The 13,904-nt window shown below is 36.7% G+C and overlaps 1 protein-coding gene across 1 annotated transcript; it reads left to right on the plus strand.

The window, feature by feature from the left end:
- The first annotated feature begins 11,766 nt into the window (after positions 1-11,766).
- LOC147617348 (uclacyanin 1-like) lies at positions 11,767-13,388 on the plus strand. Its single transcript, XM_086776401.1, has 2 exons — positions 11,767-12,113; positions 12,196-13,388. The coding sequence occupies exons 1-2, from the start codon at positions 11,939-11,941 to the stop codon at positions 12,630-12,632; spliced, it is 612 nt and encodes a 203-aa protein (XP_086632527.1). The 5' UTR covers positions 11,767-11,938; the 3' UTR covers positions 12,633-13,388.
- The last annotated feature ends 516 nt before the right edge of the window (positions 13,389-13,904 follow it).

The raw sequence follows: 13,904 nt of genomic DNA on the forward strand, positions 1-13,904 counted from the left end.
ATATTTTGGTTGCAACTGATTACTGTACAAAGTGGGTAGAAGTTGTGGCTTTGAGGGTAACGAAGCAAGGAGTGTGGCTAAATTTTTGTATAAGAATATTATGACCAGATTTGGATATCCAATTGAGTTAGTTTCTGATCAAGGAGGGCATTTCATTAATAAAGTGATCAGTAAACTGACAGAGTTGCATATGATACTGCATAAAAAATCAACTGTTTACTATCCTCAAGCTAATGGACAGGCAGAGAGTACCAACCAAAACAGGACACATTGGGATGAGAAGTTGGACTCAGCACTCTAGGCTTTCAGAACAGCATTTAAAGTGACTACTAGCATGACACTATTCAATTTGGTGTATGGCCTATGGAGTTTCTTTTACCAAGTCTCAGGGTTGCAGTTCAGCAGAGACTGTCTCCTGAACAATCAGTCAATTTAAGGAAGGAAGCTTTACTGAAGTTGGAAGAAGATAGGATTCAAAGTATATATATTGCACAGGTGATTCACTAGAGAAGACAGGCTTGGATTAATAGGAATATTAAGTTTAATATTTTTGTTGAGGAGATTGGGTCATGGTTTACAATAGTAAACTTGGCCTAGACTTTAAACTGAAGTTGAGGTATGTGGGGCCATTCCAGATAGTTCAGTGTGTGGGACCCAATACTTTTATTTTAGCTGATGTGGCGGCAGGTCAAATCATTTCTAAGCCAGTCATGGATTTCGCCTTAAACCATTTTTGGGAGAAATAATCGGCCATCGACAAGAGGGTAATATTAATGATGTGGATGAGACAGTGAATATTTATGCATGTGAAGTGTTGGATAAGGAGACTGAAGCAGGAACACTGGAGATAGTTGCAGGAGTGGTGGATGCAGACATTGGTGGGGAGTTTGACAGGTTTACTGATGTTGAAGTTGCATATGCAAAGGAGCAGAAGGCTGCTGAAGCTGAAGACCATTTTGATATTGTTTCTGATCAAGGGATTAAGGGCCCTCACAATGTTTTGTAAACATTGCCCACCGGGTGTGCCAGGTGTTAGTGCCTGAGCTGTCAGTAATTACCCTTTACTTACTCTTTGGTAGCAATCAAGGTTGAAGCTTTGAACCTTAAAGGCATGTTTACACAAGTGCCTTGGTAGTTATATGTACCCGAATGATCTCTTAGCGAGAAGGAGTAGTTTTTTATGCTGCATGAGCAGTTAGTTGTTATCTTCCTGCTGTTGTACTGTGTGTTTTGGGACTTGTAGTTTGATGATGATGAATACAAGACAGCAGTACCTTTGATTCTCTGTGTTGTGATGTTTATTGCTTCTATACTGTGTAGTTTCATGCTTATATGTGCAGTCTATTGTTGTGTTTTCCCCTGAACTGCATGTGTCTTGATTGAATAACTGTTAGGGCGGTAAGCCCGTAACACCATCAAGCCAAAGGAAAGCTCACAAAACTCCTAGTAAGTTAGAAATTCTACTTTTTCTTATTCTATTTTATGGTTTTAGATTTTTTCTGTAAAATGAAAATGGATGTTATGCCTTGTAAAGGCTTTCCCCCTTCTCTTCATTATTGAATTCAGCCTTTCTTTATCCTAGATGTGTAATCAAATTGATGATAGAAAAATGCATATTAGAAATATTTTTATTATAAAAGTGTTATTTTCATTAGAATTGATTTCTATGCATAGAAAGATGCATATTGGGAATATTTTGATTAAAAAAGTGTTACTTTCATCAAAATTGATTTTTATGCATAAATAGATTCATAAAAGAATTTTTTTTAATAAAAGTATTACTTTCATTAAAATTGAATTTATGCATAAATAGATGCATAAAAGAATTTTTTTATTATAAAAGAGTTATTCTCATCAATTTTGATTTTATGCATAGAAAGATGCATAAAGAATTTATTTTTATTCCAAAAGTGTTATTCTCATCAATTTGGACTTTATGCATAGAAAGATGCATAAAGAAATTTATTTTTATTTCAAAAGAGTTATTCTCATCAATTTTGATTTTATGCATATAAAGATGCATAAAGAATTTATTGTTATTTCAAAAGAGTTATTCTCATTAATTTTGATTTTATGCATAGAAAGGTGCATAAAGGAATTCATTTTTATTTCAAAAGAGTTATTCTCATCAATTTTGATTTTATGCATATAAAGATGTATAAAAGAATTTATTTTTATTTTAAAAGTGTTATTTTCCTTAAAATTGAACCTATGCATAAATAGATGTATAAAGGGATTTTTATAAAAGTGTTATTCCCACTGAAGTTGATTTTTTTATAAAAGAATGAATGGATGGATAGATGTGATGTGAATCAGATAAATGTGAATGAATAGATGGATAGATGTGATGTGAATGAATAGATAGATAGATGTGATGTGAATCAGATAAATGTGAATGAATAGATGGATAGATGTGATGTGAATTAGATAATTGTGTGAATGAATGGATGGATAGATGTGATGTGAATCAGATAAATGTGAATGAATAGATGGATAGATTGATGTGAATCAGATAAATGTGAATGAATAGATGGATAGATGTGATGTGAATCAGATAAATGTGAATGAATAGATGGATAGATGTGATGTGAATCAAGTAAATGTGAATGAATGGATGGGTAGATGTGATGTGAATCAGATAAATGTGAATGAATGGATGGATGGATGTGGATGTATGTGAAGAATAGAAGTGGATGTATGTGAAAGAATGGATGTGGATGTGTGTATGTGAAAGGATGGATGTGGATGTATGTGAAGAATAGAAGTGGATGTATGTGAAAGAATGGATATAGATGTATGTATGTGAAAGGATGGATGTGGATGTATGTGAAAGGATAGATGTGGATGTGTATGTGATAAGTATGGATGTGGATGTATGTGGGAGAATATATGTGGATGTAAATGTGATGGATATGAACGAGAATTGAGGCGATGAGATGTGATGTAAATTGGATAGATATGAATGATAAGGGATGTGAATGAATGATAAGGGATGTGAATGAATGTGATAGCATGTGAATTAGGATGTAAACATGTGAATCGGGATGTGAATGAATGATATAGGATGTGAATGAATGTGTTAGCATGTGAATCAGGATGTGAATGAATGCTAAGAGATGTGAATGGATGTGATGTGATGAGAATGATAAGAGATGTGAATGGATGTGATGTGATGTGAATCGGGATGTGAATGAACGATAAGTGGTGAAGTGATGAGATCTATGGGTAGATGCAAGTGGATGAGATGTGATGAGAATAAATGAGGAAATAAGTGATGAGATAGAAAAAGATGTGATTAGAGGAGAATGGGAATACTTATGAAATGAATGTGGATTGATGTGTGGGTAATGTGGATTGATGTGGATGGATGAGTGGATAATGTGGATTGATGTGGATGATGTGGAAGGATGTATGGATGATGTGGGTTGATGTGTGGATAATGTGGATTGATGTGAATGGATGTATGAATGATGTGGATTGATGTGTGGGTAATGTGGATTGATGTGTGGGTAATGTGGATTGACATGTGGATTGATGTGGATGAATGTATGGAAGATGTGGATGGATGTATGGATGATGTGGATTGATGTGGATGGATGTGGATGGATGTATGGATAATGTGGATTGACGTGAGGATTGATGTGGATGGATGTATGGAAGATGTGGATGGATGTGTGGATAATGTGGATTGATGTGTATGGATGTATGGATGATGTGGATTGATGTGGATGGATGTATGGATGATGTGGATTGATGTGTGGATGATGCGATTGGATGTGATTTGATGTGAGAATGTGATAGGGATCGATGAAGAAAAAAAAATTATGGAAAGATGAGAAAAGATGGGGACTAATTTGAAAGGATGTGGAGTGATGAGAAAAGATGGAAATATTGTTGGAACTGTATTTGTATGTGAAATCTGTTTTTAAATGACTGTTTTATGTCAAGAATGCTAGGGAAGCATTTTGACCGTCTTGTGAATGAGGTCATGGAGACCTATCTGTTAAAGTTGCAATTGCTGATGTGACGGAGAGTCAACGGAGGACGTCTCGCGTAGCAAGGTCGGCCGAGGTCTTCACCGGCCTCGGTTTGATTTAAATGGTGAGCTTCTGGTACAGTGGATGAGGGACCAAGGAAGCGGCCTATGAGTGAAGCGCTAGGTGACCTGCGAAGGATCCTAGAGGGTGCTGACCATACGGTGCTCAAGCTTTGGGTTGCCAAAGATACCCACAAGTACGTCGGGGAAGATATTGGAACAAGGAGTAAGAGTTGTTTTCTGAATTCGGGCATTGATCTGGTTGATTGACCTTGCCTCAATGGATGAGTCCATGGCTCTTTTATATGGATCTTGCTGATCTTGTTGATCTTCAACGGAGATTCCATCTGGATATTTTTATGTGCAATTTCGTATTGGGTGTGTAAGTGGTGTGACTAGTTTTAAGTTTGCATGAATATCAGGCTAGGGGGCTTGGGAACTCTTTTCCCTGGTACCCAGGACAAAACCTAACCTAATTTTTAATTGAATTCCGTCACTACAGTGGTTGGGTGGTTGGCTAACCCAAGGGACTGCATGGCTGGACTGATGGATCCCTAAAATGAGACTAAATTTCTGTTGGTACGATAGATGAAGTAAATCCCGAATAAAAATTGTTCTATGTAGAAGAATCAACGGCTGTGCCTCTCAATAAGGAAAAAAACATTGGTCTCTATGATCCAAGTGCAATCTTTCCTTTGATCTGACTATGGGACTTATGGGTTCGGTCAGATCAGTTCAGTTAGTTAAGGTTTTTGACTACGATAGAGAAAAGTTATCCTAGTGGAATCGCCAATGATGCCATAGGTACGCCAATGAAGGAATGAATTGGAAATTAGAATTCAACTGGATAATTAGAAGATTATGATCAGTAACACTATGGTTTCATTAAATGATTGTTTTAAAGATTGTTGAATCTGTGAAAAAGGCAAGTTCATATTGGGTATTACTCATAAACAATCTAAAAGATTTAACCATTATTTTAATAGCACAAAATCATGAAAATATCATTCTCTTAATCTCTAGTTCATCAAGCCTAGAGTTTAGTTTTGAAATAAGAGATTATCTTTGAGAAACATTCTTTAGTTAAAGAATTAGCCATAGAGATGACTATTCTTTTTGAGAGAGAGATTTACTTAAAGAAAGGATTACAAATAAGCATAAAGATTAAATTTCTCTTAATTCAACATTAAGACTCTTAGGGAAAGGAATTAAAACAAGGGAAAACTTGATTTGAATTAAAACAATCATTTAGAAAAATTCTCAAGCTTGAGAGGTGTTGAGAAGAAGAAAGTCATTGAGAAAAATTAGAAAAAAAACCATAAAAATCATTCTTACCTCTAAGATTGGCTTGATTCTTTCCTTAGTAGTGAATCCCCCAACCAATCAATTGGTTAGCAAGAGGAGAAGCGAACTGCAAGAGTTGTTGAAGAGAAAGAGAAGCTCCATGCTCCCCAAAAGTAGAGAAAAATTAAGTGATAATAGAAAATATGATTATTTTAATGTAATACTGGCATGGTATAGCTCAAAGATGAGAATACAAAGGAACGAGGGTCTATTTATAGGTGAGAGAGGCCACTAACCAAGTCCAACTAGGTTCTAGAATTTTCCAGCTTTAGTTTGACTCAATTTGGACAAGATTTAGACCAATTTGGCTCCCTTTTTTATCCAGTTTGGTCCAAGAGAGAGGAGAGAGAAAAATATCCCTTTTTGGATTAAAAAACTCAAGTAATCATGAAGAAAAAGGTGCCTCCTTGATGTGGCATTCTCTCCTTACTAAGGTGTCAAAAATGCATCATTTTGTCTAAATATCTCATTTTTTAACTAATATCTCTTAATTTTTAACTAATAAACCTTGTACTAAGTCAACTCTTCATCTTATGTGAGCATTTACTCATTTTTGGGTATTTTCTTTTATTCTTTGGATTTATCTCATCCCAACACTTGGATTAATCCTATTGGCCCATAGGAACCTTAATTGGACCATGATCCAAAAATTTTTGAAAATTTGGACCCTTAGTCTAGGGCCTTTAATACATATTTTTAATTGATTTCTAATGCACTTTAGAGAATTTATTTTTAATTTCTATTTCAGGGAATTATATTTTAGACATTAGGAGAATTTTTATACCCAAAAATATCTCAATATTTAATTACCTCTCTCTAAAATTTTTCTTCTCTCTAGGCAAAAACAAGGAAAAATAATATTTTCTTGCATTCAGAAATAAGGAATGATTACATGGGATTGAGGTAAAAGCTTATTCATTATTCAGGCTGAGGAGGAATCTTACAGTTCGCTTCAAAGGTTCATCCAGAATGCGATTTTTGCCTACTTCCCTCCTCTGACTTTTGTAGATTCAGTTGTCTCCCAAATATTTTTTTGAATTTATGTTTTTATGGGGAGGCTAGAGCTATTCTCTAGCTACCTATTGATACCTAGAATGTGTAAAGAAACCTAATAAATTATGATTAATTTGATGATTAAACTATTGTGCAAACTTAACAAAAGTTGTGCAAAAAATCAAAAATTGTATGAATGTCAAGAGCAAAAATTGAACATCTACTTGTGTTTTTCGCATTTGGTGAAGACTTCAATGCTCCAATGCTCTCCTTGACCTCCATAGCTCCATTGAACACAATTAATCAAACAAGCAACAAGCTCAAAAAACATGTAATCAACCGGTGGATTTGCACTCCAACCAGGAAAAAGGAAGACTCTAGCACATGAAATATGTGGAGGACCCTAAGCTCAGTGCTCTCCCTGACAGTAGTGCCAAAGATGTTAAAGCTAAACATACAACCTTGCACACAAGAGAGGGAAAGAAGATGAAAAACAACCATGCAAGGGTCGAGTCAGAGATTAGCACTTAACCAACCCTAATGAGGGTTAACTCCTCTTTGAGAGGTTTCTAGGGGCTCACTCCACCACCACTTGTGTCACTCAAGTGGAGATTCACAAGCTAGGTGAAGAGAATTAAATGAGGGAGCTATGGAAAGCTCAACCTTCACTCCATGCCAACATGCATGCATGAGGGATCTCAGTAGAGAGACAAGAGAGGGGAGAGGAGAGGAGAAGCTAGATTAACACCATCCCTAACATGCACACACATTACTATTAAGCATGAGAAATAAATGAGGGAGCTATGGAAAGCTCAACCTTCACTCCATGCCAACATGCATGCATGAGGGATCTCAGTAGAGAGACAAGAGAGGGGAGAGGAGAGGGAGCTATGGAAAGCTCAACCTTCACTCCATGAAATAAATGAGGGAGCTATGGAGAGCTCAACCTTCACTCCATGCCAACATGCATGCATGAGGGATCTCAGTAGAGAGACAAGAGAGGGGAGAGGAGAGGAGAGGAGAAGCTGGATTAACACCATCCCTAACATGCACACACATTACTATTAAGCATGCAAGCATCTATAACACAAGCAAGCATCCACAAACGAGAGAGAGAGAGAGAGAGAGAGAGAGAGAGAGAGAGAGAGAGAGAGAGAGAGAGACTCAATTGAGACTAATGGGATTTTCCCTTTTCATATTCCATAAAATGTCTCATTTTACAATGGTCAGCCGCCCATTTACAATTGGGGGCCCAAAACTAACTTCCTAGCTCTATGTACATCTCATTCCTATGACGAGCTTTACACAAGCCACCATAAGCTCAGTCATTTCATATCTCTTTTATCATTCAGTGCTTTGCACGGTTATAAAAAGATAAGTTATAAGAATCGTGGCCACGCTTGAAAAATGATGTTAACCAGAGTGGTTAATAGTGGCGCTTATAGCGGCGTGATGTAAAACATTGCAAATAAGCACCGCTATTGCTTGCTTTTGTTGTAGTGAGGGACTGTGGACTCATGACCCTAACTTAAGAGCTGGTTTGGCCTAGTTCTTGAGTTTTTTTGGACTTGATGGAAATGATTAAGGGTCCCAATCTTAGTTAATGGGTTATGCAAGTAACCCTTTTTCCCCCCTTCCATGAGATGAAAAATTATCATCCTACTAATGTAAATAAACTTCAAATCACTATAAAAAATATCAACCTAAACACAAATCCAAAACTCCAAAACTATATGTTTTCAGAGTGTGACCTCCTAACTAACATTGAGTAATATTGGGAAATCCCAATAGCTTGCAAAATGGACGGATGAAAGGAGTTAAACCCTAGGCTAGTCCCTCCCCATCAGTGACACTAAATATGTTCAAGTTAAGAGCTTACCTTAGCCTTGTTGAAGCATATGTTGTTGGGACTTACTTTAGAGCTGCAATTATAACTTTGTGATATGGGTGTGCTAGCATGTTTGGACCTCACTCCTCGATTGTCACACTGAAATGCTCCTTGCTGATAAGGTGAAGGGAGAGCTCTTATTTCCTAGATTGAGGAAAATAGAGTTTTTCCCTTGTAATGGTTCTCTCTCACAAGAGGTGGGGAAAGAAGAGGAAGCTAATGTAAGCAAAAAAGCTACAAACAATCCTACATGGCAAGCATCCATCAAGCATGTAAGATTCAATAGAGCACAAGCAAGTAAGATTAGAGAAGAAGGGGAGATCATAAGTATTCTATTACAAGGGAATGATTGTGTATTGATTATTGTAAAAAATGACTTTTATACACTTGACTAGTTTTCACACTAAGTCAGCCAAACTTAAAAATGCTACAGCTTCTATTATTAATCTTAGGAAATTATGTATATGAAGTCCATAGATTTTTCCTATTTAACGTTAAAGCACAATGTAAGGCCACTTTATATATTCGAGCACTATCTTACAAAGAGGATAAGTGTCCATCTGAGAGGGTAAGATAGCAAAGTGCCTTACAAATAGGTCAGGGAGATGAAACCATAAGTAGTTAACACTACTACAAATAAATAATAGATCAACATATGATAGTTATTTTATTGCTACATATAATAGCAGTCATAATGCAAGCAATGATGATGACTAGTTATAAAGCAAGAAAAATACCTCTATTTGATAGCTATGCATCTATTATATAGTAGCATGACTACTTTATAACACATATATGACTACTTTTATTACTAAATATTAGGCATGCAAAATTCTAAATAGCACTCAATGAAAGCTTTAGACTACTATTCTAAATATCAATCATAGTAGGCAAGCAAAATTCGAAATAGCAATCAGCTTTAGACTACTATTATTGCTAAATAGAAATCATAGTAGGATTCTAAATAGTAATTAATGGAAGCTTTAGACTACTACATAGCAATCAATATTATTACTACATAGCAATCATAGTAGAATTATAAATATTATTACTACTTAGCAATCATAGTAGAATTCTAAATAGCAATCAATGGAAGCTTTAGACTCCTATTATTACTACATAGCAGCCATGACTTCTAAACAATAATCAAAATGGAGGCTTTAGATTGCTAATATTGTGCAACATAATAATCATGGCATCCATGTTGACTTTTCATTACATCAGTTATATAATAGGCATGATTGCTATTTAGAAATCTTAAGAAAACACTTTAGATTGCTATATGATAGATGTGGTGTTAAAGTTTGGATGGATTTTAGACTAGTAGGGCAGCTCTCATAACCACTACACTTGTTTCAATTAACCTTGAACTTTGACATATAGCAGTCATAAAATAAATTAACACTTCTTTCTTCAATTAAAAGAAAATAATAATTCAAGGAAATTTGTACACACCTTTGATTCCTAAATATTTCTTATAATTCATCATAGGAAAATTTTTTAAAATGTCAAAGTTCACTTTAAATTTCAATTTGGAGGTGTTTAGATTCCTCAAACTCTATACTCCAAATACTTTTACAAAGAAGAAAAAATTTCTTCAAGGATAATAGTAGTTGTGAACATGCCATTATGAAAAATTCCTCCACCTTATGTAATTCTTGACTCGTATGTTCTAGGGAAACCTAGGTACATTCTACACTGTCCTTATCTCATTCAAGACTTTCTCTACATTGCTCATGATTTTGTTAACACCTTCATTATGGGCTAGATTTCATGTAGTGATCTTGACATCAAGGATTCTAGTACCTTTTATATTCGAGGTGACAACACTTGCTATTATATGCCTACCATCTTTTATTCTTTGCCTCCATGTCTCTATAGCATTCAACATTGGTCATGGATTTTTCCACAAAATGTGCCCAGTCCACTAGGTTTCTCTTTTTTTAGGACATGTATCTCTCCCATGAAAACCCCTTCATAGAGAACTAATTGTTTAGTATACTTTGTGATGTCGAAGGACAAGCTCCCTATAAAACCTTTGTGGTAATGATAGACCTTTACTTTTTTTCTTCATATGGTTTGGAGCATCCCTTTTTTTTCCATGGAATTTTAGATTATTAAACTTGCATATTATCCTTCATATTCCTATGTGAATCCCTTGAGAAGAATGTATAAAAGTGTGCCCTTATAAGCCTACATATTCCCCCTCAAAATTGATCAAGAATATATAAATATATGCCCCTATTGGATAATTACTTCTCTAAGTTGGTAAAGATCATTTGCTTTTTGTTTATTCGAGTTAGAGAATTGACTACATACAAGTGAAAAAATCAACTCAAAAGGACTTTGTTACTACATGTATGCAATCTTTGTGATTTGTTTGGTGGAAATGATTCAAAGTGCATTCTTGAAAGTGAAGGAATGTTTCCAACAACTCACATATTATGGGTTTCATAAGGGGAGGAGTTGGAGAGTTTAAAACTTTACATATTTTAAACATCCAAAAATAAGTGAAGACTATATGCAAGATATGGTGATATTGTTGATTATAATTTTCTTGTCCAAATTAGCACAAATGTTGGTCCTTGAGATTCTTAATAAGGGATTATGGTATACCTTAAACTTCATCTTGGCTAGGCTAATTACATAATGCCATATATAAAGGTCAAAGAGGTCCACCATGGTATATTGTACGAGATGTGTGTTTTACATGGAGTACTAGACAACATCCATTGAGGCATGGTGAAAAATAAGAGGCCAACATCATGATATAAATATAGATAGACTAGTAATTGTGTTTTTAGTATGAACATGAACATGAATATAGATAGACTAGTAATTGTGTTTTTAGTATGAACATGAAAGTATAGAAATAATCTCAGCAAAAGTTCTTCATAACTCTCTTATAACTACTAGTTTTGGGTATTTAAAAAATCACTAACTATTTTCGTGTCAAATGGCCTGATAGTATGATACTTTTTTAAGCCCCCTTAAAACTACATAAATAACTTGTGTATCACATGCATTTAAGATGTGATACATGCATTTAAGATGTGTTTTAAAACCCCTATGAGTGGTTTGTGGCATTTGAAATAGAAGATATGTAGGTAATGGTAATAATGCTGCCCTTTTTGGACTAAACTTACGCAAATTTTACTTTGCCAATTAGAATCCCACTTACTATGTATGTTGTTGTAGAAATCCATGAAATTCAAGTGTTCTACATATTCCTTAATCAAATGCCTTGAGGATTCATCGAGAATGTAAAAAAGTGTGCCCTTATTAGCCTAGTGAGTATTCCATTGCTAATGCCTTGAGAATTATCAAAGGATATGTCGTTGGTTAGGCAATGACATTTCTAAGTTGGCAGAGTGGGAGTATCTTATAATGGGAGTAGCTAACGACGTACACACTTGTGGTGGGTTAAACAAACGAATGGGGGCTAGGTCACAACAACTGCACCACATATTCATGGGCCGAAGGAGTCGGCAGCTGCAGGTGGATGATGATGTAGGCCATGGCACAATCATATGCTGCAATAACTCGAAAGGGATTGAGTCTCTGCTGGAGAAGAAGATCCCATTATAAGGCAAAGCCCACAGCTAGAGACGTCTACTGGCCGTCGCTGCTTGTATTCAGAGTAGTACTGCAGAGCAGCTAGCGGCGGCTGCTTAAATATGGCTGCAAGGTGCATAGTGGTGATGGGCGAGATCATAAGTGCTTTATTTTGTGTTATGATGCATGTTGCGGATGCGATGATCTATACAGTGGGAGGATCGGGAGGGTGGACGGTAGGAACGGACGTGCAGCTGTGGGCGTCCCAACACACGTTCTACGTGGGCGATGATCTCTGTGAGTATTAGGGTTATTACGTGGGCTTTTATAAGTAGTGTAATGATTGATTTTGTTAATTCTATGGTGGTTGTGCCGTCAGATTTCCCATATCCAATGGGGCAGAGCGGCGTGCTGCTGGTGACGGAGGAAGACTACAAGGACTGCAACACAAGCAAGCCGGTGAGCTCGGACGAAGGGGAGGGGGACATGGCCATCTCCCTCATCACTGCTGAGACCTACTACTTCATCTCGGCGTACCCCGATCAATGCTCCCGCGGCTTGCGCTTGGCTGTGGATGTGGCCGATCAGGAGCCTGAGCCTGCGCCTCCTGGTGCACCCCCCTCCACCGACAATATCCCTTCAACCAGCTCGCCTAATATCCTCACCCCTCCTTATTACTCCATCGCTTCACCTTACTCCACGGGCTTCCCGCCGACCAACTCCGCCCCTCGCATCCTTAATGTTAATGTTCTCGCCACTGCACTCTTGGGTGTAGCTCTCGCCCTCGCCAGCTACAGTACTTGGCTCGCCCCGTAGGCAACTGCGTGTAGATTGAACACCCCATTTTCTTCTTGCCCACATTATTAGCACGAGTTTGCTTGCTCACATTACCACAAACAAACGAGGATATTAGCACAAGAAAAGTTGGTCCTTGAGCCTCCCAAAACAGGGTATATACGCTAGAGACCATGACGACATATTATGTGTAATCAAGATTTGTGAGTTCCAATACTCCATGGAGCTCTCCTCTTTCAGCAATCCTCCTCTTTTAAAGTACTATCCCTCTAATACATCTCATCCTTATTAGTTGTAGCAATTGAGCATATGCCTAACACCTATATACATGCATATGCACGTGCACATTTACACATACAATATGCTTGCTGTTCAAAAAAAATGTAAAGCTCATCTATGATATTGATTTTAGAGAGGAGATCAAAATCGTGCATGCAATGGTTACAAAAAATTAATAGGCATGTGAGAACCATAGGTACCCCCTTGTGAGAGTATGATGAGAAATAAGCACTTGCAAGAAGCGGTGGTGGTTGGTGTGCATCAATAAAAGAAGTAGTTGTAGGTTGATGAAGTGGTATTATAGGGTCAACATGATGCATTCCAATGATCAAAGACCGCATTTTCGTAGCAATTAGAAGTGGTACAAAGACCCATGTGGTATGTGCCATGCCATCACTAATCGAGTACAACCATTCACGTTATATACAACACACTAACTCATGCTGGATTGAAGCTATACTAGATGAGCATAGTTTTAATCAACTTCAATCATGGCCATGATTGAGTGCGCTCATGTGTTTTAAGCTAAAATTTTACAAAGGTCTAGAGTTTTGTATTACGGACCTTTGAGACCTAAACTAAAGGTTTTCTTAGGAAGAACCTTTTATGTACCTTTCATCTAGACAATTGTAACATGCCTATCTTCAATAATAATATATGCCCATTTAATAGATGCATTTATGGTCTTTTGTGGTGTAAAAATTAACAATTTTAATAAACGAGCTGTTTCCACTTAGAATCTTGAAATTTTGAGTCCAAATTTGGAATTTGTGTGAGATATTACCCTAATATAGAATTTTACAGCATCTAAAACGGACACCGAATCGAGCCTATACAAAAACTTTGTTATTTTCAGTTAAAATATGGTAAACGTAAACCTTAATAAATGCACGATCGGGTGTCCGATTGATGAGCGATCTGCATCCCTACAACCAAGACGACACCCCGGACATTTTTGCTAAAAAAAAATTGCATCGCCAAGTGCTCCAACACGTATATCGAGGCTGGTGCCCC

Source organism: Cibotium barometz, chromosome 37, assembly GCF_041138505.1.
Source record: "Cibotium barometz isolate CiBa-2024 chromosome 37, ASM4113850v1, whole genome shotgun sequence".
NCBI classification, from domain to species: domain Eukaryota; kingdom Viridiplantae; phylum Streptophyta; class Polypodiopsida; order Cyatheales; family Cibotiaceae; genus Cibotium; species Cibotium barometz.